Raw genomic sequence first — 26308 nt, forward strand, 5'->3', positions numbered from 1 at the left:
TGATAGTTACCCTAACGATCCTTACAGTTTTCTGAATTTTATAAGTTAATTCTAAAGAAATTCAATCCATGTTCTCATTTAAATAGACAGTTACTCATTTAGCTGATTAGTTAAATGTATATTTTGTAGGTTCAGTCTTTAAAATGGTTGACATTCTGCAGCAGGAAAACAATCTGAAGCAGAAGGAAAATTCCAATGGCTTCAATCTAATAAATCAGTATCATGGCTTAAATTTTTATTTGGAAGAAAATACAGTATATTGCTCCCATTGTAAGAGTCATAGACGTTACAGTCACAATTTCTTCAGAATGGAGCACAGCCCGGATGTCCATAGGCAACGAAGGTCAAATTTCTGGGCCGCTATTGTGCTGGATGTAAGTTGATAGACCTCCAGTCTTCCATTCTCCTTCCTGACAGTACTGGTCCCCAGTCAGTTACCCCCACACACATCGCTTTAGTCTTAAAGGCAATAAAGTGAGAATCAGACCTGATCTGGGAGCAGAGCAACTAACAGAGACAGCAGCATTTGCAGCCTCATTGCTGTAACACGAGCTGGCTTTTCACCTACTTTAGAAAGCTGATACATAAGACAGCAGACATGTGTTACTCTCCTGCCAGCTGATATTGGATCAGGTTTTATGGGTCTTTTCCTAACCATGGTGATTACCAGCCGAGTAGCGGGTTTGGGTTTGTTCCAATTTCATATTAAATTGATGTATCCATAGTGTGGCTCAAAACCAAGTCAAAAGAGAAAAACGTTACTCTGCTTTCCAACCGAATGAATATGTAAGAGACTGAAATCTGTGTTTGTGTGTATGTGAGTGTGTACGCGCTCATGTGTGTAAGGTGTAGGTGCACAATGACCGGTGGGCTTTAAATATTAAAGAACGAGGAAGCACACAGTTTTGTCCTCTGTGCTAAAGACTCTAAAGTGGTTCGAAAGGACAACAACGACCGAGCCAGATGAAATAATAGTGACCTCAGCGAGTGTTTGTAAGCCTTCGTGTGAATGGAGACGATCATAATCCAGCTGTGAACGACAGGATGGGGACTCATGAGGAAAACATGATAAGATGGTTGATGGTGGAAACTAAACTTGCGTCCATGCTGACATGCACGGCTCTGTGACACCGGGACTGGATCTACAAGCAGTCTGTACATCCTGAGAGGTAAGAATATGATGACTATTGTTTCAGGGTTTTATATTAACCTTCATGGTATGATGGTTTTAATGCGATAATCCACTAATGCTGAATAGACTAACTGTATTCTAATGCTAAAAACTTTTACCAGAGTTTTATTGAAACTATAACTGGAATTATGTTTTGGTGAAATGAGACAAAAGACACTTTTGGTCCCGGTCAAATATTTGAAGAAGAATGGTCCTTGTCTTTGGGAAAATTAATGACAAGTAATTTAAATCACACTGTACCTACTATATAGAATTAATTCTGTTAAGGAACCCAAATGTAGAACCAATAAGAGAATTTCAAAGGCTCAGGGTTTTAAAAATTATGGGTTGTATATTCAGTCAAATTTGTTAGAAAAACAAAACTTTTGGGCTGTGAAAACTGTAATAATAATAATAATAATAATAATAATAATAATAATAATAATAATAATAATAATAACAGCATAACAGCATTTACACAAAAAGATTCACAAATAATCATTTTTTCACTGATGACGGTTTGACCCAAAACGCATTGTATTTTTGTATCTCTTTATGCTAATAAACAGAGCTGAATTTAATAGTACAGGGTTATAAAAATACATGTAGTGTAAACCCGATAACGTTTCATATTTATAAGACTATGTCCAGAATTATTTTGGATTTAATTATATATAGCACCTGATTAGTTTAGTTCAACAAATGGTGACTGTTTTTTTAAATTATTATATATATATATATATATATATATAGCTCTGGAAAAAAATAAGAGACCACTGCCCAATCTCCAGACCTGAACCCTATTGAAAACCTCTGGAATGTCATCAAGAGGAAGATGGATGGTCACAAACCATCAAGCAAAGCTGAGCTGTTTGCTTTTTTGCAAAAAGAGTGGTATAAAGTTCCCCAACAGAAATGTGAAAAACTGGTGGAGAGCATGGAGCCAAAACACACGCAAATCAGGGGACCAATACATGAACCTGTAAGAAAACAACATAAGAAACTGATTATTTGGTTAGTGGTCTCTTATGTTTTTCCAGAGCTGTATATTCAGGGTATATAAAGGTAGAAATATACAGCAATCAGGCATAACATTATGACCACCGGCCTAATATTGTGTTGGTCCCCCTTTTGCTGCCAAAACAGCCCTGACCCTTCCTGCACTGTGTATTCTGACACCTTTCTATCAGAACCAGCATTAACTTCTTCAGCAGTTTGAGCAACAGTAACTCGTCTGTTGGATCGGATCACACGGACCAGCCTTCACTCCCTACGTGCATAAATGAGCCTTGGCCGCCCATGACCCTGTCGCCAGTTCACCACTGTTCCTTCCTTGGTCCACTTTTGATAGATACTGACCACTGCAGACCGGGAACACCCCACAAGAGCTGCAGTTTTGGAGATGCTCTGATCCAGTGGTCTAGCCATCACAATTTGGCCCTTCATCAAACTCGCTCAAATCCTTACACTTGTCCATTTTTCCTGCTTCTAACATCAACTTTGAGGACAAAATGTTGACTTGCTGCCTAATATATCCCACCCACTAACAGGTGCCATGATGAGGAGGTCATTAGTGTTATTCACGTCACCTGTCAGTGGTCATAAATGTTATGGCTGTTCAGTGTAAATATATCAAAATTTATATAAATAATACAGTATAAATATAAATGTGTGTACATATTCTAGATATTTAGGGTATATAAATGTATATACAAAAATGAACACGTATAGGTTTTTTAAATATATGAATATGTATATATGTGAATATGAATCTATACGTATTGTATCTACGCTGATTAACTCTTCTATCATGTAAATCTAACAAATTGGTCAACTTGTAGGAATAATTATCTTCATCTTCTACTATAAACACGTGTGTGTGGTGGACTGGTGGTCCTCCAGATGGGGTAGATGGTGTGTAAATTGTTAAACTAACCCTAAACCTATAAAGCAGAAGAGATCTTATTCCTAGTACAAGCTCAGATAGTCTTTCAGCAGGATGATGGAGGACGTAGTCGCTGCATCAGACGCTGCAGCCGAGGAAGATGAGGTCGCGGCAGCCCAGTCTTCTAGAGACAGCCGCAAGCTGGACTGTATTATCTGTTACAGCGCCTATAACCTGGTAGAGAGACTTCCGCGGAAGCTCTACTGTGGCCATACCTTCTGTCAGGACTGTCTGAGACGACTGGATACGGTCATCAACGAGCAGGTGGGCAGCCAGAGGGTAGCCAGAGCTTTGCATTTTACATTTTGCAAGAGAGACCACATTTTTCTGCTTTGTGGAAAAAACAGGAGAAAAACACAGATTGGAATTTTACTAGGAAATTTGTGGGCAGTGTGTGAAAGTTTGAACAAATACAATTTTTTGCAAAAAACCCCCAAAAATGAATAATGCCGTGGCAAAAATGCAGATCTGAAGAGTTTTATATTTACGCATTGGGTCTAATACAGTATTGTAGTTTCCTGTGAAGAGAAGTTAACATTTTTGGAAGGAGGGTTTGAGAAGTTTGAAGATTTTGTGTTGAAACGTTTCTGAAAAATGTACTCGTTTTCATAAATCTAATTCTAGTCATTAAATCCAAAGATCATTTTTAATTCTTCAAGTTACTCAATCAAATCTAATCCATAATCCAGAGTTCATTTTAATTTTAGTCTATATTCATATACATATACATATATTCATCTTTATCTGTGCTTGAGCAATATAATTATCGGTTATCAGCTATGGCAAAAGTTAACCACATAATTAGAAGTAGCTTAAAATAGTATATATAATGACCACATCTAATGTCCATGTTTCTGGCAAGTTCGAGAAAGGAAAGCAGGTCAGAAAGGTCGGTCAGCGCGGCCTGTGTATATGTCCTCGTTAACTAGAAATGGAGCTGTGTGTTCCTTGAGCATGGGAGAGAAGGCGGCTACAGATATGACAACAATACTCATATGAGGGTGCAAAACAACAGATATAAAATTAGAAGTAATATTCATATACACTATACACACATTATGCAGAAGCACAGTATAGGACGACATCACACAGTGATGAGAAGCTGAAGAGATATGAAGCTTATGTAGGACTGTAAGCTGTGTATAAAAAAAGAACCGTTCTAGTGGCTGGTAATAACTAAAACAAGTAAGGAAAACACCAAAATACTGTATTTACTGTATAAAGATGGTGAATGACAGTCGAGCACAGATGTGGTGAATCTTGGGCCTGATACGTGATGAAATAAAAGCTTAGTTTTAAGTTAAAATTAAGTAAGTTACGGGGGGGGGGAAACAGGATAGTGTGAATGAGAGAGCTATGGCACAGCAATAAGGAGAGAAAATAAGTCACAAGAAAGTAAGAAAATAAAGATAGCATCCTCTGGCATGTTTTTTGTCATTACCTTTAAAGAGAGAGAGAGAGAGAGAGAGAGAGAGAGAGAGAGAGAGAGAGATCAGCTCTAACATAAGTTAGAACTAATTTTGTTTTGTGGATGTTTCCCAACAGTAAATGTAACCATAAATGGATAAAAATGGCACGTCGTTTAAATTGACCTTTTACGGTATATTATAACAATGCTGTAAATTCACTTTAATATTTTTACTTTAAAACTGCTCTCCAATATTTTCAGTATTTCTCTTATTCTCTTTTTATATTTTTATATTCCTCCTTTGTGTATGTTGTGCCTTGTCCGGTATCAGTTAATATGCAATGCTCTAATTTTCACACTGGATCAATAAAGTGTTTTTTATCCTGTTCTTGAATAAGAAAGAATTAGCAATAACAAACCACTTATCTACAGTTCTTTCTCAAATGGTTTAAAAATAACGAGTAGATCTATAGAAATGTTCTATAGGCTGTTCAAAATTAAAAACATATTTTCATTTCCTTTATATTTACATATAAGAGACAATAGTGTAGATAGTGTTATTACTAAATCTAACTATCTAATGAATAGAATTAATTCTGATAAAGAACCCAAAGGTAGAAAGAATAATAAAACTAAAAATTATAGACATTTAAACTAATGACTATTTAAAATTAGAGACAATAAATTCAGCCAGTGTTTGGTGTGTCTTGTCTTTCCACCATGTAGTTGTGGATCCCTTGTCCTCAGTGCCGTCAGAACACTCCTGTACCTCGAGGAGGCGCCGTGGGGCTGGACCTGGACCTGGCTGCGTTTTTGGGTGTCAAAGCTGAGGTGGAGAACCAGCGAAGCAGCCCACAGAAAGCTCCTCTGGAGACCAAGTTGTCGTTTGTTAAGCAGCCAATCACGGATCAGCCTCCGTCTGCGTGGCCCAACATGGCACTGAGCGAGCCTCGCTTCCACACCAGCCCCTGCTGTAGACACTGCCGCTTCTGCTGCTGGTGGTGTTAGAACCACGAGGACGTGTGCACACACAACTACATCTTGATATGAGGGGTAATTAGGTGTTGGGAAAATATACGAGGGCAAGGAAGCTAAATGAAATCAGACTGGATTTAATCTTCCAAAAGAAGAAAAAGTTAAAGGTATATATTTTTGGCTTGTGTTTGTGTTTCCTTATAAGATAAGGTTTAGTGTAGAAACCCTTTAGCAAACTCTTAACTATCCCAAAGAACTGCTCTGGAAATCCTTGTAGTAGAAGAGTCTAATTAGCAGTTTTTAAGCTGTTGTGTGAGATGTGCTCCATCACGTGGCATCAAATAACTCTGCAACTCGACACCGCCGCAAAGACGAGACAAAGACATGGAACTGTATTCATGTTTTTAATAAAAACACACGGTCAATGGAAGGACATAAAAGAAAAGGCTGAATAAAAATAAGTTGTAAGCCTGATCTAACATCTGGGTTTTTGGGTCGAAAAGAAAAAGAACCAAAAAACTAAAATGATTCAGAAACTTGAATTTTTCTCCAACCAGGAGTTATGAAATCCACCTTACTCCTGCATCTTCGAACAATACCGCACCGTATCTTCTTCAGTCAGCCACCCAGAGTTTGAAGGTGCGGTCATACGAGCAGGTGGCAATGAACTGTCCATCAGGAGACAGGTCCAGTCCCATCACTTTGCCTTCGTGTCCCGCCAGGGTCTTCAGAGGAGACCATCCAGGGTGAGTCCAGACTTTCGCCATGTTGTCATAAGCACCAGTTAGCAAGTAATGACCGTCTGTAGCTGCAGGGTAAAACAAGCAGATATAAACAAGCAGAGCTCGATGCAGACTCAACTTCCAGTTCTTCTTATTACTATATTTAATAAATTCTTTCTATAATTAATGTACTTCAAACATGAAGAGAGCTATTGATTAAAAGAATAGGTCACTGTTTAGATCAAAATCCATACTCTAACCTGGTCTTTTTGCTGGTCATTCACAATAACTCGTTCTCGAGAGATCATGCTCCTGAAAAATCTCATTGTGTGATCCGATTTGTCCAAAATGACAACCTGTTCACTACATAGTGCCCTATTTTATGTTAGACCACAAGTGTTGACATCAAATTTTGTGGTTTTTCAGTATCAGATTTTTGGAATAAATAAACAAAAAAGGAAAAAACACCACTTTTGGTCCACATCATGGCAGCCTGTCATTAGACATCATATCAGACAGCATCAATAGAGAAAATCTCCTGTTATCATGAAATCCCACAATGTACACTTATATTGCCAACAGTTTTGGAACACCCCTCCAAATCATTGAATTCGTGCGTTGTTGTTCCAGTGAAAGGAACTCTTAATGCTTCAGCATACCAAGACATTTTGAACAAAATTTCATGCTCCCAACTTTGTGGGAACAGTTTTGGGATGACCGCTTCCTGTTCCAACATGACTGCACACCAGTACACAAAGCAAGGTCCATAAAGACATAGATGAGCGAGTTTGGTGTGGAGGAACTTGACTGGACTGCACAGAGTCCTGACCTCAACCTGACAGAACACCTTTGGGATGAATTAGAGCGGAGACTGCGAGCCAGACCAAAACTGGGAGGTCTGCTTTTATATGCACATGAACTTAATATGCAGTTGGCCCTGCAGAGAACACAGCCATGTGCTCAGATTTCTAACTGCTCTCTTTATTGTTTATTTGCTCTTCCTATGACTGCTAATATTAGAAGGTAATTCCACCGTTCCACTCTTACACGGTCAGACATAAATATAAATAAACAAAGAACTGAAGTGGAAATGTGGGACAGATTTGAAACTTTACAAACACTTACGCTGGAACTTGACAGAGGACAGAAGGTTCTGGTGAGCGGGGATGGTGTAAATGCACCTCCTCTTCCGCAGGTCCCACACTTTACACGTGTTGTCGCCGCTCCCTGTAGCTACGTGAAAGCTGCACCCCACACACACACACACACACACACACACACACACACACACACACACACACACACACACACACACACACACACACACACACACACACACACACACACACACACACACACACACACACACACACACACACACACACACACACACACACACACACACACGTTACTCTTTCTGAAATCATTCAAAGCGAGAATTTTCTGGACCTAACTGAAAGCTCGTGTTGTTTTTACCCATTTGGGGAAAAGTTGATTGCGTAGACCTCTTTGAGATGACCTTCCAGGAACATGACACAGCGGCCGGTCCTCAGGTCCCACACGCGCCCGAACGAGTCCAGACCTCTGACAGTGACAGAGTTTGGAGAAAGATAATGAATCTTCACAGCTATTCTCCTCACAATTCTGACCATTTTCACCTAAACAGAATAAACTAGACTGCTCTGTGTGTGAAAGTTTCTTGAGAAATATTACATACATTTGTCTATATTGTCCATATGATGTCATTTGTGCATTTAAATAATTATAAATATATACATATGAGCAAATGGACATATCTTGAATATCTGAGAGGCAATATTCCTCTTTGTGAGGTTCATTTAAACCTATTTATTAGTAGCAATGGTAGTTTCTTTCTTTTTTTTATACTATACTAATTTTTAGGAGGATCAATACATAGATGGTAAATAAGATTAAAAACCTCACCCTGTTCCTGCTAAGGAGCCATCAGGATGGAAATCCAAGTCATGGACTCCTTTACTGTGGCCTTCCTGGTGAAGAATCTCCTCCTGGACATCCAGATCCCACAGACGCCACGAGTTGTCATAGCTGGAAGTGAAGAAAGGAAGGAAAGGAGAGAGAGAGAGAGAGAGGGAGAGAGGGAGAGAGGGAGGGAGGGAGGGAGAGAGAGAGAGAGAGAGAGAGAGAGAGAGAGAGAGAGAGAGAGAGAGAGAGAGAGAGAGAGAGAAAGAAAGAAAGAAAGAAAGAAAAAGAAAGAAAGAAAGATTTAGTCATTTTACATAATATATCTGCTTATCTAGAATGGCTAGTCTTTTGCATTGGAGTCAGGATTTCCTCACCATGTTGTGCCCAGAAAGCGACCAGAAGGATGCCACGTAACGCGAGCCACCCTCACGAAGTGACCCTCGATGTCTGCGACGGGCTCATCGCTGCACAGACAAGAGTGAATAACATCTTTACTGAAGAAGTGTAACAGTGTTTAGGATTGATGTGTGTGTAGAGCTGAGAGACATAGAGAGACTGCAAACATCATTGTGGTGAAATATTCAACGTTTTTGTGGCAGATGAGCTAAAGGAAGTTATACAGAAAGAGAAAAACAGTCATTTTGACTCTATGAAATCAGCCATGGAGAGTTCTGATGGGTTTTTACCCTAAACACACACAACACACACCTGTCTAAACTCCAAAGCTTAACAGATCCATCCGCAGCACAGGAGGCCATGTTGACGTCTGACTCGTTGAGCGTGAGCGTGGCTTGTGGATGGAAGCTGACTGCTCCGACGTTGGTATTGTGACCTGAAAGTAAAATGAATACAGAAGATTTCTCAAAATTTAATTACTGAAAACCCGCTTAGTGCAATTTAAAAACTACTAACGTACCTCTTAACGTGCGGACGAGACTACAGTCTGGAATGCTCCAGAGTTTGCACAAACCGCTCCTAATTCAGACACGGTACAGTTCAGGAAATCTTAAACGACGTCAACGACAGTGTGACAGTGTGACAGAAACCCGACAGCAAAGAAACTCACCATGACGCGGTGACTAACAGTTTGGAGTTGGGGCTGAACTGGCAGTAGGATATCGGACGATCGTCTCCAATCTGACTGCAGAAGTTATTCAGGTTCTGTTGGGAAGCGTATAGACGTGTTTACAAAAAAAAAAGAAAAAAAAAGAAAAGAACTGTGGTGTTAAGGCGCTGCTTTTCTCGAGAGCGGGGATTATCGGCTCACCCTGAGAGTCTTGTGAAGCTCTTGCTGTCGTACGGTGCGTGTAGATTCGGGAATCTCTCTCTGAGCCTTGGCAGCTTCAAGCCTCTCCACAGCTCTGGGGAAAAGAAGGAAAAAAAAAAAAAAAAAAACACACAACACAATATAAAATTAGATGTAGTTTAAGATATTGAGATGTAAGTCTTTGAGATGATGTTTTGCTTGTTATTTTGAGTAAAATACACAAATAACTAATAGAAACTGGTTCCACAGTTCCAGAGACTCCGGTAGTGTCTGTATGGTTCTATATGAATAAATGTTAACAATAAAACATTAGTTGTTCTTGTAATTTTAATACAATAACAACAGCATATTACATACATTTTGTGCATATGTAATATAAGTGACATCAAAACTGGTTCAAAATGTAAAGACTCATTAGTGCATTGCAGTACATTAGAGTAGTATGTTAGGTATTATAAACAAAAACCTGAAAGAAATACCCCAAAAAAAACAGACATTAATAATACAGATTTTTTTAAAAGATAAAGATATCGGTCATTGATGCTATATCATCCTTGTGATTAAATTTTTTATTTACTTATCTTAAATATTTTATATTATAACCTGCATATTAATTTTTTAATTTAATTAAATCGGTTTATTTGTATAGTGCTTTTAACAATGGCCATTTTCTCAAAGCAGCTTTGCAGAAAAATTTAGAAAACGTTTAAGTTAAGTAACTATTTTTTGTTTATACACCTATTAGTTATCATAACACTGTTTATGTTATAAAAATGGAACACAATGAGCAGAAATAACATTTCAGTTGAAGTGTATGACGATCGGCTTGCATTCTTGGTATTTTAACGGGAAAAGAATTGTTCTTACTTGGGCAGGGAATATTTGGCCAGCCAGATACGTGCCTCCTTCAGTGTATCGGGACCCTCGTGGTACCATGTCTGCTGAGCCTGAACAAGAAACAGTGCAGATATTTAACAACCTGGGAATTAATATTAGCAACAACCAAAAAGTGAAGCGAGGGTACATACATCCTCTTGGGAACGTTTTGCTTTCTCTTCGTCCTTTTTGGATTTTTTCAAAGCATCCGGACCGACAACTGACAAAACAGTCCTCAACCTGTTTTTTAAAAAAAAGACACATTTTTAATTAACCGATGAAAGGATATCAGCATAGACAGACACAAAAACCAAGACAAGAGAAGTATCCTCACCTCTCTCGTCTTTCGGCAGGGCCCTCGCCGAACACCGTGATCGGCTCTCCGAGGGCTCGTAAGCACGCTTTGACCTCCGTGTCATCAGTAGACACTGTGATCTGTCGAGCTCTTTTCCTGCGCTCGAATTCAGCCAGCACCTCAGCCTGCCTATCGCTTACACGCTCCTCCAGCTCCAGGGACTCACCTGCAAATGTTCATGGAGTAGTTAAGAAACAAATTACAACTGGCATGTTCAAAAAGATTACTGATTTAATACTGATTCAAACCATCATGTCGGAAGTGAAATTTACATTCTGTATCATTTATGATCTGGGGTTTGTTTGTTTTTTTTGGTGATGTTGTTGATCTATCGGCTGCTCCCTACGTGTGTGAGGGGTTGCCACAACTGGTCCACACAACAACTTGGCACGGGTTTTACGCTGGATGCCCTTCCTGACGCAACCCTCCCATTTTTTATCCGGGATTGGGACCGGCACTGCATCCAGTGGCTGGGGTATGGGCACTGGCTGGGGTTCGAACCCGGGCCATCTATATGGTAGGCGAGAAACCTACCACTGAGCCACCAGCACCGTTTTTGGTGATGTCTATAATCTCTTTCATTTACACAAGACCTTATTTATTCTGTGCATAATCCAGAAAATCCTGATAAAGGTCTCATCTCAAAGCTTTTCATAAAGCTTCCCATGTGATTCAGTGGGATACTTACCACTGGAGATGTTAATATTCCCAGCTTCAATTCCAGCCTTGATCGCATCTTTCCCAATTGAAGTGGCTCCATCACGAGAAAGACGCTCCTTTTCCTTTTCTTCAATACTGCCATAGAAGATTCGAGCCTTTTTCACCAAAGGGGCTTCGTCCTCATCCGACATGGTCCAAAATGTCACAGCTGCTTTACTAAAGTCAGAAAGTTTGAATGGGAAAATACTAAATGCCAAAAAAAATATTGTTTTTAAAGCAATGTGGAGAAGATTAGATATAGAAATAGATTCTTTATCTAAATTCTCCTGAGGCTCGCGCATCCAAAACAAAACGCACGTAGCAAAAAAATGTTTCTTTTGAAGAAACGTAATAAGAAGTGCAAACACTTACCACTAAACAAAAAAGGTGCGACCCTGGAAGACAGACTACCTTCTCTAAAAAATAAGTATCTGTATATTTATCTAAATAAATCTTTATTTTTTTTAAAAAATGAGAGTATTTCGGTTTAATTCATTTCGTGAGCTAACTAAGTGCACGACGAAACCGCCGCCATTTTTTGGGGTCGCACAGGAAACACGTCATGCGCATTTCTGTCGTAGTGATGGCGTCGAACAGTGAAAACATAAATATAATACTAAATAAATAAATAAATAAATTTCCACAACGAAACCTAAATTTGATTCATTCCTAACAGAGCTGGTAAAGAACAAAACTGCGTTTAAAACTGTTGAATGTAAAATACCCCACAACTTCATTTAGTTGTGCTTGTTGTAATTTGTTTAGATTTTTTTTCATTCTTCTGAATAAACGTGTTGTTGTTGTTGTTGTTGTTTTTGCAAAAAGACCCATATTTTGATTAAGAAGCGTCAAAAGTAGATAATTTCAACATTCGTCGTTTTTGTACCGAGAACTACAAAACAACAAGAAACTACATTTCCCAGAATTCCGAAGTAAACTTCCGGTTGAGAGACACAACCGCCAACCCTGGGTAAGTGCGCAAATGTATATATGTTTATAATATACCCATTTTTCCTCTTATTGTTAAATACACCGATTAACTAAAAATATTCAATTTGTTCGAAAATACTGACATTTCTACTACTGCTGGTTTTAAATGGTCACAATAGAACTATATGTACTGTTAAAATATAGAGAGCTAAGCTAGCTAACTTGCTATTTAACCTCCATCTAACACACTGCACGCTGGAGCAGATGATGAGTTTTAATATAATTCTGCTCAAAATAACACAATTACACGCTGATAAAGTTACGTTTGTGTTGCAGATTACTGTAAAGTTAATTTCTGGTATTTGTATTTACAGGAGTTATGGGCTGTCTGTCGTAATCTTAATATTTTTCAAGAAACAGAACGATGCTTCGCCGAAAACCAACTCGTTTGGAGCTGAAGCTGGATGATATCGAGGAGTTTGAGAGTGTGAAGAAGGAGCTGGAGGTTATCTATCTATCTATCTATCTATCTATCTATCTATCTATCTATCTATCTATCTATCTATCTATCTATCTATCTATCTATCTATCTATCTATCTATCTATCTATCTATCTATCTATCTATCTATCTATCTATCTATCTATCTATCTATCTAGTTACAAACATTGAAAGATCTGAGCTTCTTTAGGAAGTAGTGACTGCTCATCCCCTTCTTGTATACAGCATCAGTGTGGGTCCTCCAGTCCAGTCTGTCGTTTAAGTGTACACCCAAATACTTGTAGCTGTCGACAATTCCAACCTCCTCACCCATGATGGTTGCGAATGCCTACTAAATAACATGAACTACATATGGAGTTTGTCCTTTGTCCCACCATCCCAGTATGTAGACTTTAAAATGACCTGTGTGGTGTCAAGAGTGTATTTTCCACCTCACACAGAGTATTTCCAGGAATCCTAACCTGTATAAAGTGGATACTGAATAAATAAAAACATGACTCATGATTTGCGACCTCTCACGGATGAGGTTCACCCCTTGTGTCCACTCTGTTTTACTCATAACTTTGCTTCTTACAGAGCAGAAAGAAACAGCGAGACGAGGTGGACGTGGTCGGAGTTACGCCGAGCGAGATGAGCAGCTCTGTCGGAGGATCCGATGGGAAAACCAGAGAGCAAACCATTCACGAGCGAATTGGATACAAACCTCACCCGAAATCAAACACACTACCGTCTTTCTTTGGAAACCTCCAGTTTTGAGCGATGAACAAACCCAATACAGTGACAGTGACCTTTGGCATGTTTTTTTTTTTTTTTTTGCACTGATGTCATGTTGATTGGAAGTGTTTTGAGTTTTCTTTCTACTACCTGAAGAGGATGAAACCCAGAGGCACTCCACAACAAAGCTTTTACATGGCAAACTGTTCTTAATGTGTGTTTTGTAACCAGTTCTAATAGTTAGGAAATAAAAGGAATGCGCATAAAAGCTTGCCTCACATAACTTATCTCACACACACACTGATTGTGGGCATCAGTATAATTTATACCACAACTCTTGTATTCTCAAATCAGATTCTCAAGATACATCGGGTACAGCTGTAATTCAAATCATATTATTGAGCTCAGTCTTACATACAGTCGTTTCTATAGCAACCATTATCCACAATGACCAAACAGTGGATATCTACATAACCTAAGCCTAACACAAAATAATAAAAATGGGTTATATAACCAAGGGAACCTTTTAATTGTTGATATTAATTTTTACACTGTGGGAAAGTTTTCAGTACCAAAGCTCACTGCTTTGAAATGAACATTTCCTGATAGCTGATGCAATTCTGTTATCTTCCTCAGGTCTTCCTCTCCGAAGAAGCAAACGCAACCTTTAGACCTTGTAGGTGCAGGTGACACGCAAGTTGGTTAGGGATAAACGTGAAGATGTACAGCGTAGGCAGTTGAGAAACCCTGACCTGATGAAACTGGCTTTCATGTCCCGGGTATTTACTGCCTGTAAACTGTTTTATGACTGTGGCTTTTAACCAATTGACAAAACAGATCTCGGTGGTACGTGCGGCGTGACTGGTACGCTTCATCGGGGAAGGGACAAGGATCGCTTGCTTGCGGCAATGAAAACAGGAGGCGACGTAAATTAGATTTAATTTAATAGGATTACTTCTAAAGAGCACAACTGCATCTGCTGCATACATTTAAACGTTACATAAAAACAAGTGATGTCAGTAACTAAAATAACAATAGACTTTATGTACTTGACAGTAATAGAATAGTTCAAATACAAATTATAAAAAACAAGAATCTTCACGGAGACACTGGCATCAGAATCAGATAGTCTACGACTGTATGGACCGTTCTCCTCATATGGAGTAAATTTCAGTTTCAGCTTCTTAAACAAAGTGCCAAAGCTTGGCAGATGACATGATCTGGTTTTTCCTCTCCCTCTCTTAACGTGAGCATTCGATAATTCAGCGCTGTCTGAACCGGTCACTGATTAACATTTTGATGATTATCGTGTCTGCAATTTCAGCTATTATGATTACCAAAAAAAAAAAAAAAAAAGACACTCTGTGGTGTATTTTCAGTCTCACAACCAGACAGATCCACTATATTTACTCTGTAAAATTTTTTAAAGTCAGTAAATCCTGTAGTATTTCACCATGTACTATTTCCTCCTCGTAATCATTTCAGTTTTAAGGCAAAATGTGCCCAGAGATGTGATCAGTTTCCGAATGAAGAGGTAGAATTTAAGGCTGTGCATTTCACAGGTCCTGCGAAGAATGGTGTATGATTGTAAGGGATCATGAGATGGTCCTGAATGAGTCCACATCATTAAGGGGTAATTAGATGGGGTAAAATTGGCTAAAATTCAGTATAATTCAGGGGGAAAGACTTTAAAATGTCACTGATGGAGCAGCCTGACACTACTTTTGTGCCTTCAAAGTGATACAGCATCAAAGACATATCATGTATTTCTATGGTATGTTTGTGGTGCATTTTCTTCTTTTACATTTTTTCCCATAGGTGTATTTGTGTGGAGGGAGAGAGGGAGAGAGAGAGAGAGAGAGAGAGAGAAAGAGAGAGGACATGGCCGATTAGAGGCTTAATGACAGTGTTCTGTAATGTCCACCACTACTGCCTTCTTCCAGCTGAACAGGAAGTAACCCACGCCGGCTCCCAAGGCCACGGCTATGCACAGGTAGCCGTTGTAGGTCATAAACACCAGCATGAGGAAGTAGCTGATCACCACCTGGATGACGTGAAGTATCGTCTGGAAAACGTGTGCCAGACTCAGCATCCGTTGTCTAAAAGTAAACAAACAAAACAGGTCTTATTATAACAGCATGGACACAAGATGAGTTCTTTATCGCTGTATTGTCTTTTGGCGTTCGTTTGCCATGAGATTAAAGCCCGATTCGGACAGGATACATTTTATAGGAGGAGGCGGAGTTCGTCGTTATGGGAGCGTCTTTCGGATTTTATCTTAAGAGAATGCGTGCATACTAAAGATTAACGTTCTGCAGTGTGAAAACTCACCCGACTGTTTTGTGTGTCTCCATTAGCACCGTCCCGTCAGTGCCGGGAACTGGCATGGAGTTGTAGCGTACGCTGATTTGGTTCCTCCTCAGCAGGACCTCACGTCCGATCTTCAGTCCCTCGTAGAAAGCAGCCAATAGAAACACTCCGATACAGGCACCTACCATCTCTGAGATGAGGAAATTTCAGAATTTGAGGAAATTGTAGTTCTTTTTTTTTTTTTTTTTCCAATGTGCAACCTGAGAAACTCATCCATCCCGTCAGTTTACTCATGAGAAACATTGTGTAAATACACTCTGTGGTCAAAATAGAGCTTTCCTTTTTGCATATAATCAACTCTATCTACTGACTTTATTGATAAACCATCAGCCTTGTCGTAACGTGTCACTCTGGTTTATTTAAATACTGTGTATTCTTATACATACTGTGTGCACTGACTGCACCGCATGGGTGTACAGCGTATACAGAAGTACAGTGATTGTGTGTTAATTGGTTTCTATGCCTTCATCCGTGTTTCCAACAGCCTATTCTCATCTCAGCAATGATCCAGAGACGTTTACATCCCCAGTACCGCCGCCATGCTGGCTGTATCTGAGGAGCTGTGGCCCTCTGATCGATAAGCGAGAGCGAAGCTTACTCTGCCTAGCAAAAAAATGGACTACGGTCAATAATTAAACACTTATAACCTGACCTATATGGCAGCTGTGCCTGATAAAAGGAGACGATGAGGGGAGGTATAAAGTAGGTGATGTAACGACCTGGTAAGTGAGTAAAGAATAGAGTCCACACCAACAGAGCGATGTTAAAAATGATAACTTGCAGGAGTGCATGGAAAAGTATACAGAATACAAATCTGATATCATCCGATACAATACAGTGTGTCTTGATTCAGTGCAATACAACAAAAATAAGAATTGCTTTATGCTTTCATTTTTCAACTGATTACTACATTTAACTTAATAAAAGAACATAAGGAACTTAAGTAACTTAATAACGACAGCAACTGAGTGATTCGCTCTGATTCTTAGAAGCAGTTGGAAGATTAGTTTGGCTCTCATGAAGCTTTAGTTAGAAAGGAAGTTTGGCTTGTATGAAGCTTTAGTTCGGCTCATGTCAAGCTTTATTAAGTAAGGAGGTTTGAAGCATATAAAGCTTTAGTTTGGATCATGTGAAGCTTTAGTTAGAAAGGAAGTTTGGCTCATGTGAAGCTTTAGTTCGGCTCAGATGAAGCTTTAGTTGGGCCCATGTGAGGCTTTATTTAGAAAAGAAATTTGGCTCATGTGAAGCTTTAGTTTGGTTCAGACGAAGCCTTAGTTTGGTTCAGACGAAGCTTTAGTTTGGTTCAGACGAAGCCTTAGTTTGGTTCAGACAAAGCTTTAGTTTGGTTCAGGTGAAGCTTTAGTTTGGTTCATATGAAGCTTTAGTTTGGTTCATATGAAGCTTTAGTTTGGTTCATATGAAGCTTTAGTTTGGTTCAGGTGAAGCTTTAGTTTGGTTCAGGTGAAGCTTTAGTTTGGTTCAGGTGAAGCTTTAGTTTGGTTCAGGTGAAGCTTTAGTTTGGTTCAGGTGAAGCTTTAGTTTGGTTCAGGTGAAGCTTTAGTTTGGCTCAGGTGAAGCTTTATTTAGAAAAGAAATTTGGCTCATGTGAAGCTTTAGTTTGGCTCAGAAGAAGTTTTAGTTTGGCTCTTGTGAAGCTTTAGTTTGGCTCAGAAGAAGTTTTAGTTTGGCTCTTGTGAAGCTTTAGTTTGGCTCAGAAGAAGTTTTAGTTTGGCTCTTGTGAAGCTTTAGTTTGGCTCAGAAGAAGTTTTAGTTTGGCTCTTGTGAAGCTTTAGTTTGGCTCAGAAGAAGTTTTAGTTTGGCTCATGTGAAGCTTTAGTAGAATAGAAGTTTGGCTCATATGGAGCTTTAGTTCAGCTCTCATAAAGCATGTTACAACTTTAAGACTGCCCTTTAACTAGACTTCTATGTTTTCATCAACCAACAATCAAACCAGTTAGTAGTTTAGACTCACCTCCAGGGGTGTTGATAACCAGGCCAGCAAACAGCAGCTCGACATTTTTGTAACCCAAGTAGAAGGTCATTTGCTGCACAGAGGGAAAAAAAATGACAGAAGTGATAATATTAATAACTTTCCAATGCATGTTGATAAAGTACCAAAGATTTTTGAATACCTGGAGCTTCTTATATTTTATTATCCTTTATATCACAGCAATACCCAAAACGTGATTAGTTAGAAGCAGTCGATTTATTTTCTCCAACTTCACGCTATTGTTGCTATGGTAACAAATTACAGAGACAAGAAGACCTGTATGGCAGATGATTATGTCCAGGTAAAGTGTGTATTTAGGATGTTTAGAAGGAGACTCGGGGTGTTTGTCAACACTTTGTCTGCTCCTTTGAGATTCTTAACACAGAGTTCAGGACAGAAGGCTTTGAAATTGTTCGCCAAAATGTCAAGCTGAATTTTTGCCCTGTAAACTTCATGAGAGAGGGGGGGGGTGATATGCTGGTGGAGAGGGAACAATTGTTTATAGCCGCCATAAAGTAAGTGATTACTTTACATAGGAACTGTGATCGCTGTTTCAAGGACGTTTCTCAATATTAAACATGCATAGAAATGATGCCTCATTATTTATTGCAAACAGATATCAGAAGAGTGGCGCAATTTTACCTTTAATTAGCCTTAAGGTATTAATGATACGTCTGTAAAGTGCTGCAGTATGAGCAGAATAACAAATAACACACTCCAAAACCACACTGTTATACAAATATAATGCAGTTCATGGGTGTATTTGCACTCATCAGCACATCTTGCTCATTTCGCGGCATCACAGTAACCCTTCGTCCCCGGGTCTGCTTTATTTTTGTATAAGATTACATGTTATTAATTAGTTATTACACTCTATGCATTCTCCGTACAAAGCTCCACTGAGTTACCAGTGAAAATCTGTTTCAATTCTAATTTATTACTATTTATTACTAAGTCGCACTTTTAAGGTCTTCATGTCGCTAAACCTCGTACTTTCATGCAGAGTTTACATTTTAGCAGAACTGCTGCACACTGGATCACGTGTGTATGAGATTCCCAGGAAATGCAGTTGGATGAGTGTTGCATGAAAGAGCAGAGGTAGATAAGGTGTGCACATTAATGTGGCTGGTGAGTGTAAATCCTTACATCCTCCCAAAACAGCCATCAAAAAATATTTTGTGTCAGTCCTATAAGCTATTTATTTATTCGTTCAATGTACCATTAATACAATTGCACAGCTCTTATCGCACTGATTCCAATACTGTGAGTAAAAAAAACAAACAAACTTCACTGACCATCATCATGTGTCCTTGGTCTCCAGATCCATGATCCATGGTGTGATCTGGCGGATGGTGCGTGGATGTGGAATGCATGGAGTGCATGTCATGGTTTTGGTGATCGTGTTGCATCTTCCTGCATTTGAAAAAACAGAGACAATGTTTAGAAACCAATGCCGACGTCCCAATCGATTCTGCTGCCGTAGCGGCTTTAGCGTAAGAGATCACACTGGGACGCTGGCTAATCGGTACGACCTGCCCCTAGGTGCAGCGCGACAAGCTTTCCAAACTCTAATCCCAACAAACACACTCGACTGAAATTGAGAAAAAACAACCACTTGACCTTTACCGGCCGAATCCTCCGCTCGTCATCCCCCAGGCCACACATTCAAAACACTCTGCTCTCTCTTTCTAATCTAATGTGTGGCCATTTAAAACAAATTGAGCCCTAATGGAAGAATAATTCACTTTTCTATAGGCCAGATCTAGCCTGGGGGGTAAAATAAAGGGACATTGCATTGACAGAGAGAGCAGATAATGAAAAGATACAGATCCTAACCTCGGGCTTCCTTTTTTCTGGAGAAAACCACATTGTCAATCTCAGTTTCTGAAACGTCACTGTATGTATTTACTGAGGCACATTTTCAAAGTGTGCAATTAGGCTTGTAGCTTAGGAGTAATGTAATAAGTAGTGTATTACAGTGTGTATATTAGAGGTGTACTGTATCGTTGACTACGGGGGCTGGTCATAAAGTACAGCTTAAATTACACGAGCTAAGACAAGTGTAATGAAGATTTCACATTCAGTCCTCTGAAAAAGTAGCTCCCTCTTTATCTTGTATCAGGAAAAACGTTACAGGGATTAAAAAATATCAACAATTCTTTTATGCGTACTGCACATCAGCTTCAGCATGGACGTCGTCCGTCTTTAAAAGCCACCCTAGCGAGCTTGTAGTTCACAAGAAAAATGTTCAAAAAAGTCGAAAACCACATCTCTATCTCTCTCTCTCTCTTTTTCCTCCACTCTTTCTCTAATGCACAAGTTTTTTTGAGATGTAGGTGCAAACGGACATTTTGCTGAAACCTGGCAACCCTGCACAGGTGTGATGGCTTGACCGGAGGTCTCACGGTTAATTAGACACGCTTTATCCTTACTAAGGCACAGCTTTGCACGGCGTTTCATTATATGCTAGACTCTGAATAGATCCAGTAAACTCTATACACCCTGTGTCATTATGTATTATTGTACTTTGTACTCGTATCGTTTCACTCGTAGTGAAGGGCTATTATCTGCCACAAGTCAATAATATTCTCCACTTTCTTCTTAACCAGCTTCATAGTTATTCTCGTATTTCTGACACAACCGGGCTCAGCACATTTCTGTATAATGTTGTAGTGATATCTCATCGCAATGATAAAGTTCAACCGCTCTGACAAAGTTTTCTCAACAACATTTAATATTCTCACAGGTTCATGACAACTATTCTTTGTACTAATAACAATATATCCTGTATGTGTAGCCTTATAGAAGTAGATCTCTAACAAAAAAACTGCTTTAATATCGTGTACAAGTGCTCAAAATGCAAAAGAAATAAAGGACAAAAACAGGATAATCTTGCACAATACTGGACAGGAAATATCATTCCTACTACTTAAATGATGTCTAGTATGCAGTCGTACTAGATTCGGTTTCATTTCAGCAGCTTCATTTTATCTTCCCTATAAAACAATAACCGAGCCATTGCCCCAGTCACAGGTTCGACTCACCCCGAGGTCGCGGTCTCTCCTGGACGACTTTCGCTAGGAACCGTGACGAGGTCCTGGCAGCTATCTGCGAACACGTGAAGCGGTACTTTAGACAGAGAAATGGAACTTGGCTCTTGGGTGTGTGCAGATGCAGAGTGACTTGCGTGTGGGTGACCTTTCAAAAACCATCCCTTATGACTAGACTGGTCACGTGTTCTTTCTCCTGACTCTGACGTCTAACAGCAGAGATTAAGCCGGAAGATGTAACTGTATTCTCATTTCCTTTTTTTTTTCTCTCTTGAAACATTTGATGAAGAGATGGAAGGACACATCTACCAGGGGCTAGATCATTATCACACTACATATGCAGACCCTGAAGAGGAATTTCACAAATCACACGTTTAATTACTAGCACTGCTCTAGAAGGGCTTTTATAAGCATTGACGAATGATTTCAGACCAGCGTCCGTGTCACGCTCCTCCTGACCCCTGTCAGAGAAACCTACTTCTAGGAACTGCTTCTGAGGAGAAATGTTCTGCACAGAGTGATTATTTTTGATAACACGACCCTGATAAGCTGCAGTCCGGGGTCAAAAGTGTTTATCATTACATTACCTGTAGAGAGAAAGCGAGACATACCTTGTAAACTGGAGTGTGTGAGTGGAACTAAGTCATTTAATATACGACAAATACCGCCAACCAGGCATAACATTATGACCACCCATCTAATATTGTGTTGGTCCCCCTTTTGCTGCCAAAACAGCCCTGACCCGTCCTGCACTGTTTATTCTGACACCTTTCTATCAGAACCAGCATTAACTTCTTCAGCAATCTGAGCAACAGTAGATCATCTGTTGGATCGGATCACACGGGCCATTCTTCGCTCCCCACGTGCATCAATGATCCTTGACCTCCCATGACCCTGTCGCTGTTCCTTCCTTGGACAACTTTTGATAGATACTGACCACTGCAGACCGGGAACACCCCACAAGAGCTACAGTTCTGCTCTGAGATCCTCTGATACAGTCATCTAGCCATCACAATTTGGCCCTTCATCAAACTCACTCAAAGCCCAGCTTCTAACACATCAACATTGAGGACAAAAAGTTCACTTGCTGCCTAATATATCCCACCCACTAACAGGTGCCATGATGAGGAGATAAATCAGTCTTATTCACTTCACCTGCCAGTGGTCATAATGTTATGCCTGATCAGTGTATCAGTTCAGTTTAATAAAAGAGAACCGAGAATAAATTACACCTGCTCTGCTACAACACGGTTTAATTCTCAGCATCAGAACTGGAATGACTTCACCTACACCACAGCGTGCCTGAATTCCTCACTCTGATTGGTCGCTTCGCAGGTTATACATAACATCCACACAATATTAACTATAAACTAAAAAAATCTGTTTATTTCCTAGAGAACACCACGGCCTACAAACACGGCAGACACATGCTACAGCTCTGCTCGCTCACACCCACCTACTCTCACGTTCACAGTCATGTGATTACTGATCACGTACACCTTTGTTCACACACACACACAATATGTCCTGTGTTTATTTGCTAGACAGATCGAGCTTTTGTTTTTGGTATGCACGTTTTCCTGGTATTTGATCCTGTTCCTGTTCAGGTTTTTTCGCCTGGCCCTATTTTGAGTTCGTCTCGCTTGCCTTCTGAATAAAGTGTTCAACTGCTACTTCATCCGTCTCTGCCTCCCGATGGTCGTTGATTATTTTCCTAGAATGCTAAGCCAGGTCATGTTTTATTCCTTGGATTCCTTGGATATCAATTCCCACCGCTAGTAGGAAGGGTAAACCTGAAAACTAGTAATGCTAAACTAGCGGCTAGACCCTTCCCTTACTTCTTCTTTTATCACTTCAAGTCGCTGCTTTACGAAGTCGTCAGTGGACGTTCCTACTAGTGGTCGCCGTAGTAACAACGTTTATCAGCAGAACGATCGGCTAGCATCATTTTCGATGCTGCTAGGGAGGCAGAAAAAGAAAAGTGAACATTAGCTGATCTGTGAACAGTGGAAATTGTGAACACGTTAATCAGCCAAATGATTCTGTATCTCTTTCCCAGTCTGTTGTAGAGAATGAAACGCGTCTGTCTTCGTCCTTTATTTTATTTTTACGGGAATGTCCATAGTGCGAGACATGTTGTATTTGATTCTACTGTGATTCACAGCGAGGTACAAAGAGCAAACTGTTTTGGGACATGAGTAGGAAGTCAAACAAACAAATCCGTCCGCTGTCGGTAATCATGAATTTCACAACCTCGATCAAGTTGTGAAAGCATTTTAACAAAAAATAAAAATAACAACATTTACAACACGCTTCTTTTGAAAGTCTCTTCATTTTTGTACAGTATTTATTTCTAGGAATTATAAATAGTTTTGACTTCTCAAACAAAGCATGTAGACTTTTGGCACGCAGATTTCTGCTTGGCTAAAGCGTAATCTCTGCGGCCATGGCTTATAGGATTTCAGGAGACCTCCAGTGAAGGCTTCGGAGGATTAAACAATATGATACCAGCCTTAAAAAAAACACTACTGTTTTCATAGGTTCTAGAGCCTGAAGGACTTTATTTATGTTAAGTGTGATGAACGCGAAGTACAAGATATACAAAGCGAATGTTTTCAACTTTGTGTCTGTTCTTTTTATTTACGAACTTGGAGATAATCATGTCAGTGAATCAGAAAGGAAATAGTTGGAGATGGTCTGCCATCTAATAGAAAAGAAATCGGTGAAAAATAGGCTTGAAATCTGTTCTTTGCATTGGTCAACCCGAACAATCCTCAAATTATTTTAAGTACGCTTATATCACAGCATGGCTGCATTCTCTAATCAGCAGGAGTGCCTTTATTTATTAATTTTTAACAGCAGCTCTTGCAGTAAATCGCACTGTCGTTGTTCCTAAAGTACACATGGACTGATTTAAAACGGCTTAACAAAGAAAAAAATCATGACATGGTTACTTAGATGTTTGTGTAAAATGTGCACATGGAAGGAGTATCCAGTGTCAGAGTTTTTCTACTGCAGGAAAGTCATGCTTTCTGTTTTATTGCTGCCAGAACAGCTCTGACCCGTCCTGCACTGTGTATTCTGACACCTTTCTATCAGAACCAGCATTAACTTCTTCAGCAATCTGAGCAACAGTAGCTCGTCTGTTGGATCGGATCACACGGGCCAGCCTTCCCTCCCCACGTGCATCAATGAGCCTTAGCCGTCCATGACCCTGTCGCCGGTTCACCACTGTTCCTTCCTTGGACCACTTTTGATAGATACTGACCACTGCAGACCGGGAACACCCCACACAAGCTGCAGTTTTGGAGATGCTCTGATCCAGTGGTCTAGCCATCACAATTTGGCCCTTCGTCAAACTCGCTCAAATCCTTACGCTTGCCCATTTTTCCTGCTTCCAACACGTCAACTTTGAGGACAAAATGTTCACTTGCTGCCTAATATATCCCACCCACTAACAGGTGCCATGATGAGGAGATCATCAGTCTCATTCACTTCACCTCTCAGTGCTCATAATGTTATGCCTGATCGGTGTAGCTTCATTTCACTGTGTACTGCGTAAGCTATATATGGCTGAAATATCAATGAAGCCTTTTTGACTTGACTTTTGAGACTGTGACTGTTCTTGGCTGACTGGAGTGGAGTAAATGTTCTCATCATCTCATTATCCTTGGAACAGAGTTGCCTAAGAACACTACCAACTTTCAAAATTCAATAAACAACCAAATTACGACATACTATTTACAGTGTAGTGAACCCTTGAAAATGGATGACAAGCTTAAACAGACAAATTATACATCTCAGTACTCTGACTGCCAAAACACAGTCCAGTTAGAGCGTTATAACTGTTCGTTTCACATCTTACAAACACATGAGCGCATACATCATATACTGGATGCCTGTAATTACCGTTATTAGGACAGGATTTAACATGAGCACACAAAAGTCAACTCATTCCCAGCCCTACACTTATATTATTAATTTATTTCAATTTGACTCACACTTGACCCAAACACAAAAAAGGATATGAGAGAGGTTAATGCTTTAGTTAGTATATTATGGATCGTTTTTTATTTCAAAGACACGTTTTTATTGGTATGTTGGTCCAGATTAATTATATGTGGAAAATATAATCATCATCATCATCATCATCGCACTAGGCCTATATTTATCCTAAACATTTTGTCCTTTATTTGATCCAAATATGTGATTAGACAGACTGTAAAAAGCAAAAAGGTTTAAAAAGATATGGTTATGTCATAACAACACGTCCTGAAGTGTTTTATTCCTCTTATAACCACAATATGGAGCTTGCATGAGAAGTTAGTTCCTACTCTCACTAGAAACTATAGCAGCTAGAAACAAACCTCCTTTATTTCTTTTCTCTTAAAGTTAATAAGACTATAAATAACAGAATAAGTGAGACTCCATCCATAAACATTAAACGACCTTGTCCTATCAGAGCAAAGTTATATATACCGTTATATAACAACACGTATTTTTAGACTTATTAGACGCCGAGCATCCGCCATCAAAAATGTCTGTGAAGGAGCAGTTACCATAGAAACCGCCTTAAGCGCATGAATTTAAACCGGTGATTTGCAGCCGGATCTACTTTCAGAGAGGCTTCTTATTGCTAATGAATCAAGAACGAGAATAAAATATCTTGCAATTAATATGAGTAAATTCTAACAATTTATCTGTACCTGAATTTATTTTGGTAAAATGTTGGTGAAAATTATAGTACAAAAGGAACACAGTTTAAAGTAGAAGTTTGGACAGAAGTTGGATAACATGCCAAAAAAAAAATCATATATCATATAAAAAATCATACGGTAGCTCCGATTCGTAAATTTTTATGCTTTTATTAATCCAATAATTTATTAATTATTATCTGAGATTTAAATCTTTTCCCCCTAATATTAACCTAAACTGTCAAAAAAAATTCCATTAGTAAGATAAACTTAATAACGTTCAGAGGTCAAACAAATGCAAGGTCTGGCAAAAGAAAAGCACATATACACACGCTAACTATAATAGTATGAGTCGGATTAACGGTTACTTACCTTTCGAAAATCCCTGGTTATTATATCTTAATATAAAAAATAAAAATGTGTCAAACAACCAAATCCTTTCATGCACCCTTCCCCCAGTGTGAAGTGTAAAACGCTCAGTAAATACCAGACACCGCAAGCTACATTCTAGCTACTTTCCCTTTTCATAATAAAAGTCCTCACACTACAAAGGAGGCTTGTAACGCAATTTATTATATACACCGTATTGCAAAAGTTTTGGGACAACTTCAAATCATTGAATTCAGGGGTTGGGCTCAGCCCTGTAGTTCCAGTGAAAGGAACTCTTAACACTTTAGCATATCCAGACATTTTGGACA

General features: G+C 39.3%; 4 protein-coding genes across 4 annotated transcripts; 2 read left to right on the top strand and 2 right to left on the bottom strand.

Annotated features, from left to right (window-relative positions):
• The first annotated feature begins 529 nt into the window (after positions 1-529).
• On the top strand, positions 530-7589 carry rnf224 (ring finger protein 224). Its single transcript, XM_058383332.1, has 3 exons — positions 530-1169; positions 3167-3380; positions 5251-7589. Exons 2-3 carry the CDS (start codon positions 3171-3173, stop codon positions 5530-5532), a joined length of 492 nt encoding a protein of 163 aa, XP_058239315.1. The 5' UTR covers positions 530-1169; positions 3167-3170; the 3' UTR covers positions 5533-7589.
• prpf4 (PRP4 pre-mRNA processing factor 4 homolog (yeast)) lies at positions 5891-11923 on the bottom strand. Its single transcript, XM_058383330.1, has 14 exons — positions 11735-11923; positions 11352-11539; positions 10643-10829; positions 10461-10548; positions 10300-10379; positions 9433-9526; positions 9232-9326; positions 9082-9140; positions 8874-8997; positions 8540-8629; positions 8166-8288; positions 7698-7805; positions 7347-7465; positions 5891-6307 (listed from the first exon to the last, which is right to left on the bottom strand). The coding sequence occupies exons 2-14, from the start codon at positions 11512-11514 to the stop codon at positions 6114-6116; spliced, it is 1524 nt and encodes a 507-aa protein (XP_058239313.1). The 5' UTR covers positions 11515-11539; positions 11735-11923; the 3' UTR covers positions 5891-6113.
• Positions 11924-12178: 255 nt separating this feature from the next.
• On the top strand, positions 12179-14116 carry cdc26 (cell division cycle 26 homolog). Its single transcript, XM_058383333.1, has 3 exons — positions 12179-12332; positions 12667-12797; positions 13369-14116. Exons 2-3 carry the CDS (start codon positions 12717-12719, stop codon positions 13546-13548), a joined length of 261 nt encoding a protein of 86 aa, XP_058239316.1. The 5' UTR covers positions 12179-12332; positions 12667-12716; the 3' UTR covers positions 13549-14116.
• Positions 14117-14433: 317 nt separating this feature from the next.
• slc31a1 (solute carrier family 31 member 1) lies at positions 14434-26130 on the bottom strand. The gene is made up of 5 exons (XM_058383331.1): positions 25983-26130; positions 19162-19279; positions 17849-17921; positions 15838-16006; positions 14434-15605 (listed from the first exon to the last, which is right to left on the bottom strand). Exons 2-5 carry the CDS (start codon positions 19273-19275, stop codon positions 15404-15406), a joined length of 558 nt encoding a protein of 185 aa, XP_058239314.1. The 5' UTR covers positions 19276-19279; positions 25983-26130; the 3' UTR covers positions 14434-15403.
• Between the last annotated feature and the right edge of the window lie 178 nt (positions 26131-26308).

Source organism: Hemibagrus wyckioides, linkage group LG28, assembly GCF_019097595.1.
Source record: "Hemibagrus wyckioides isolate EC202008001 linkage group LG28, SWU_Hwy_1.0, whole genome shotgun sequence".
Lineage (NCBI taxonomy): Eukaryota > Metazoa > Chordata > Actinopteri > Siluriformes > Bagridae > Hemibagrus > Hemibagrus wyckioides.

What these genes read in the sequence shown, in the direction of transcription:
- rnf224 (XM_058383332.1), top strand. Translation starts at nt 3,171, where the DNA reads ATGATGGAGGACGTAGTCGCTGCATCAGACGCTGCAGCCGAGGAAGAT. An exon ending in ATACGGTCATCAACGAGCAG is followed by an intron (nt 3,381 to 5,250) that starts GTGGGCAGCCAG and finishes TCCACCATGTAG; the next exon opens with TTGTGGATCCCTTGTCCTCA.
- prpf4 (XM_058383330.1), bottom strand. Translation starts at nt 11,514, where the DNA reads ATGTCGGATGAGGACGAAGCCCCTTTGGTGAAAAAGGCTCGAATCTTC. An exon ending in CCTGCCGAAAGACGAGAGAG is followed by an intron (nt 10,549 to 10,642) that starts GTGAGGATACTT and finishes TTTAAAAAACAG; the next exon opens with GTTGAGGACTGTTTTGTCAG. An exon ending in GCCAAATATTCCCTGCCCAA is followed by an intron (nt 9,527 to 10,299) that starts GTAAGAACAATT and finishes TCTTTTCCCCAG; the next exon opens with AGCTGTGGAGAGGCTTGAAG.
- cdc26 (XM_058383333.1), top strand. Translation starts at nt 12,717, where the DNA reads ATGCTTCGCCGAAAACCAACTCGTTTGGAGCTGAAGCTGGATGATATC. An exon ending in GTGTGAAGAAGGAGCTGGAG is followed by an intron (nt 12,798 to 13,368) that starts GTTATCTATCTA and finishes TGCTTCTTACAG; the next exon opens with AGCAGAAAGAAACAGCGAGA.
- slc31a1 (XM_058383331.1), bottom strand. Translation starts at nt 19,275, where the DNA reads ATGCAACACGATCACCAAAACCATGACATGCACTCCATGCATTCCACA. An exon ending in ACCAAGGACACATGATGATG is followed by an intron (nt 17,922 to 19,161) that starts GTCAGTGAAGTT and finishes CCCTCTGTGCAG; the next exon opens with CAAATGACCTTCTACTTGGG. An exon ending in GGTTATCAACACCCCTGGAG is followed by an intron (nt 16,007 to 17,848) that starts GTGAGTCTAAAC and finishes TCCTCATCTCAG; the next exon opens with AGATGGTAGGTGCCTGTATC.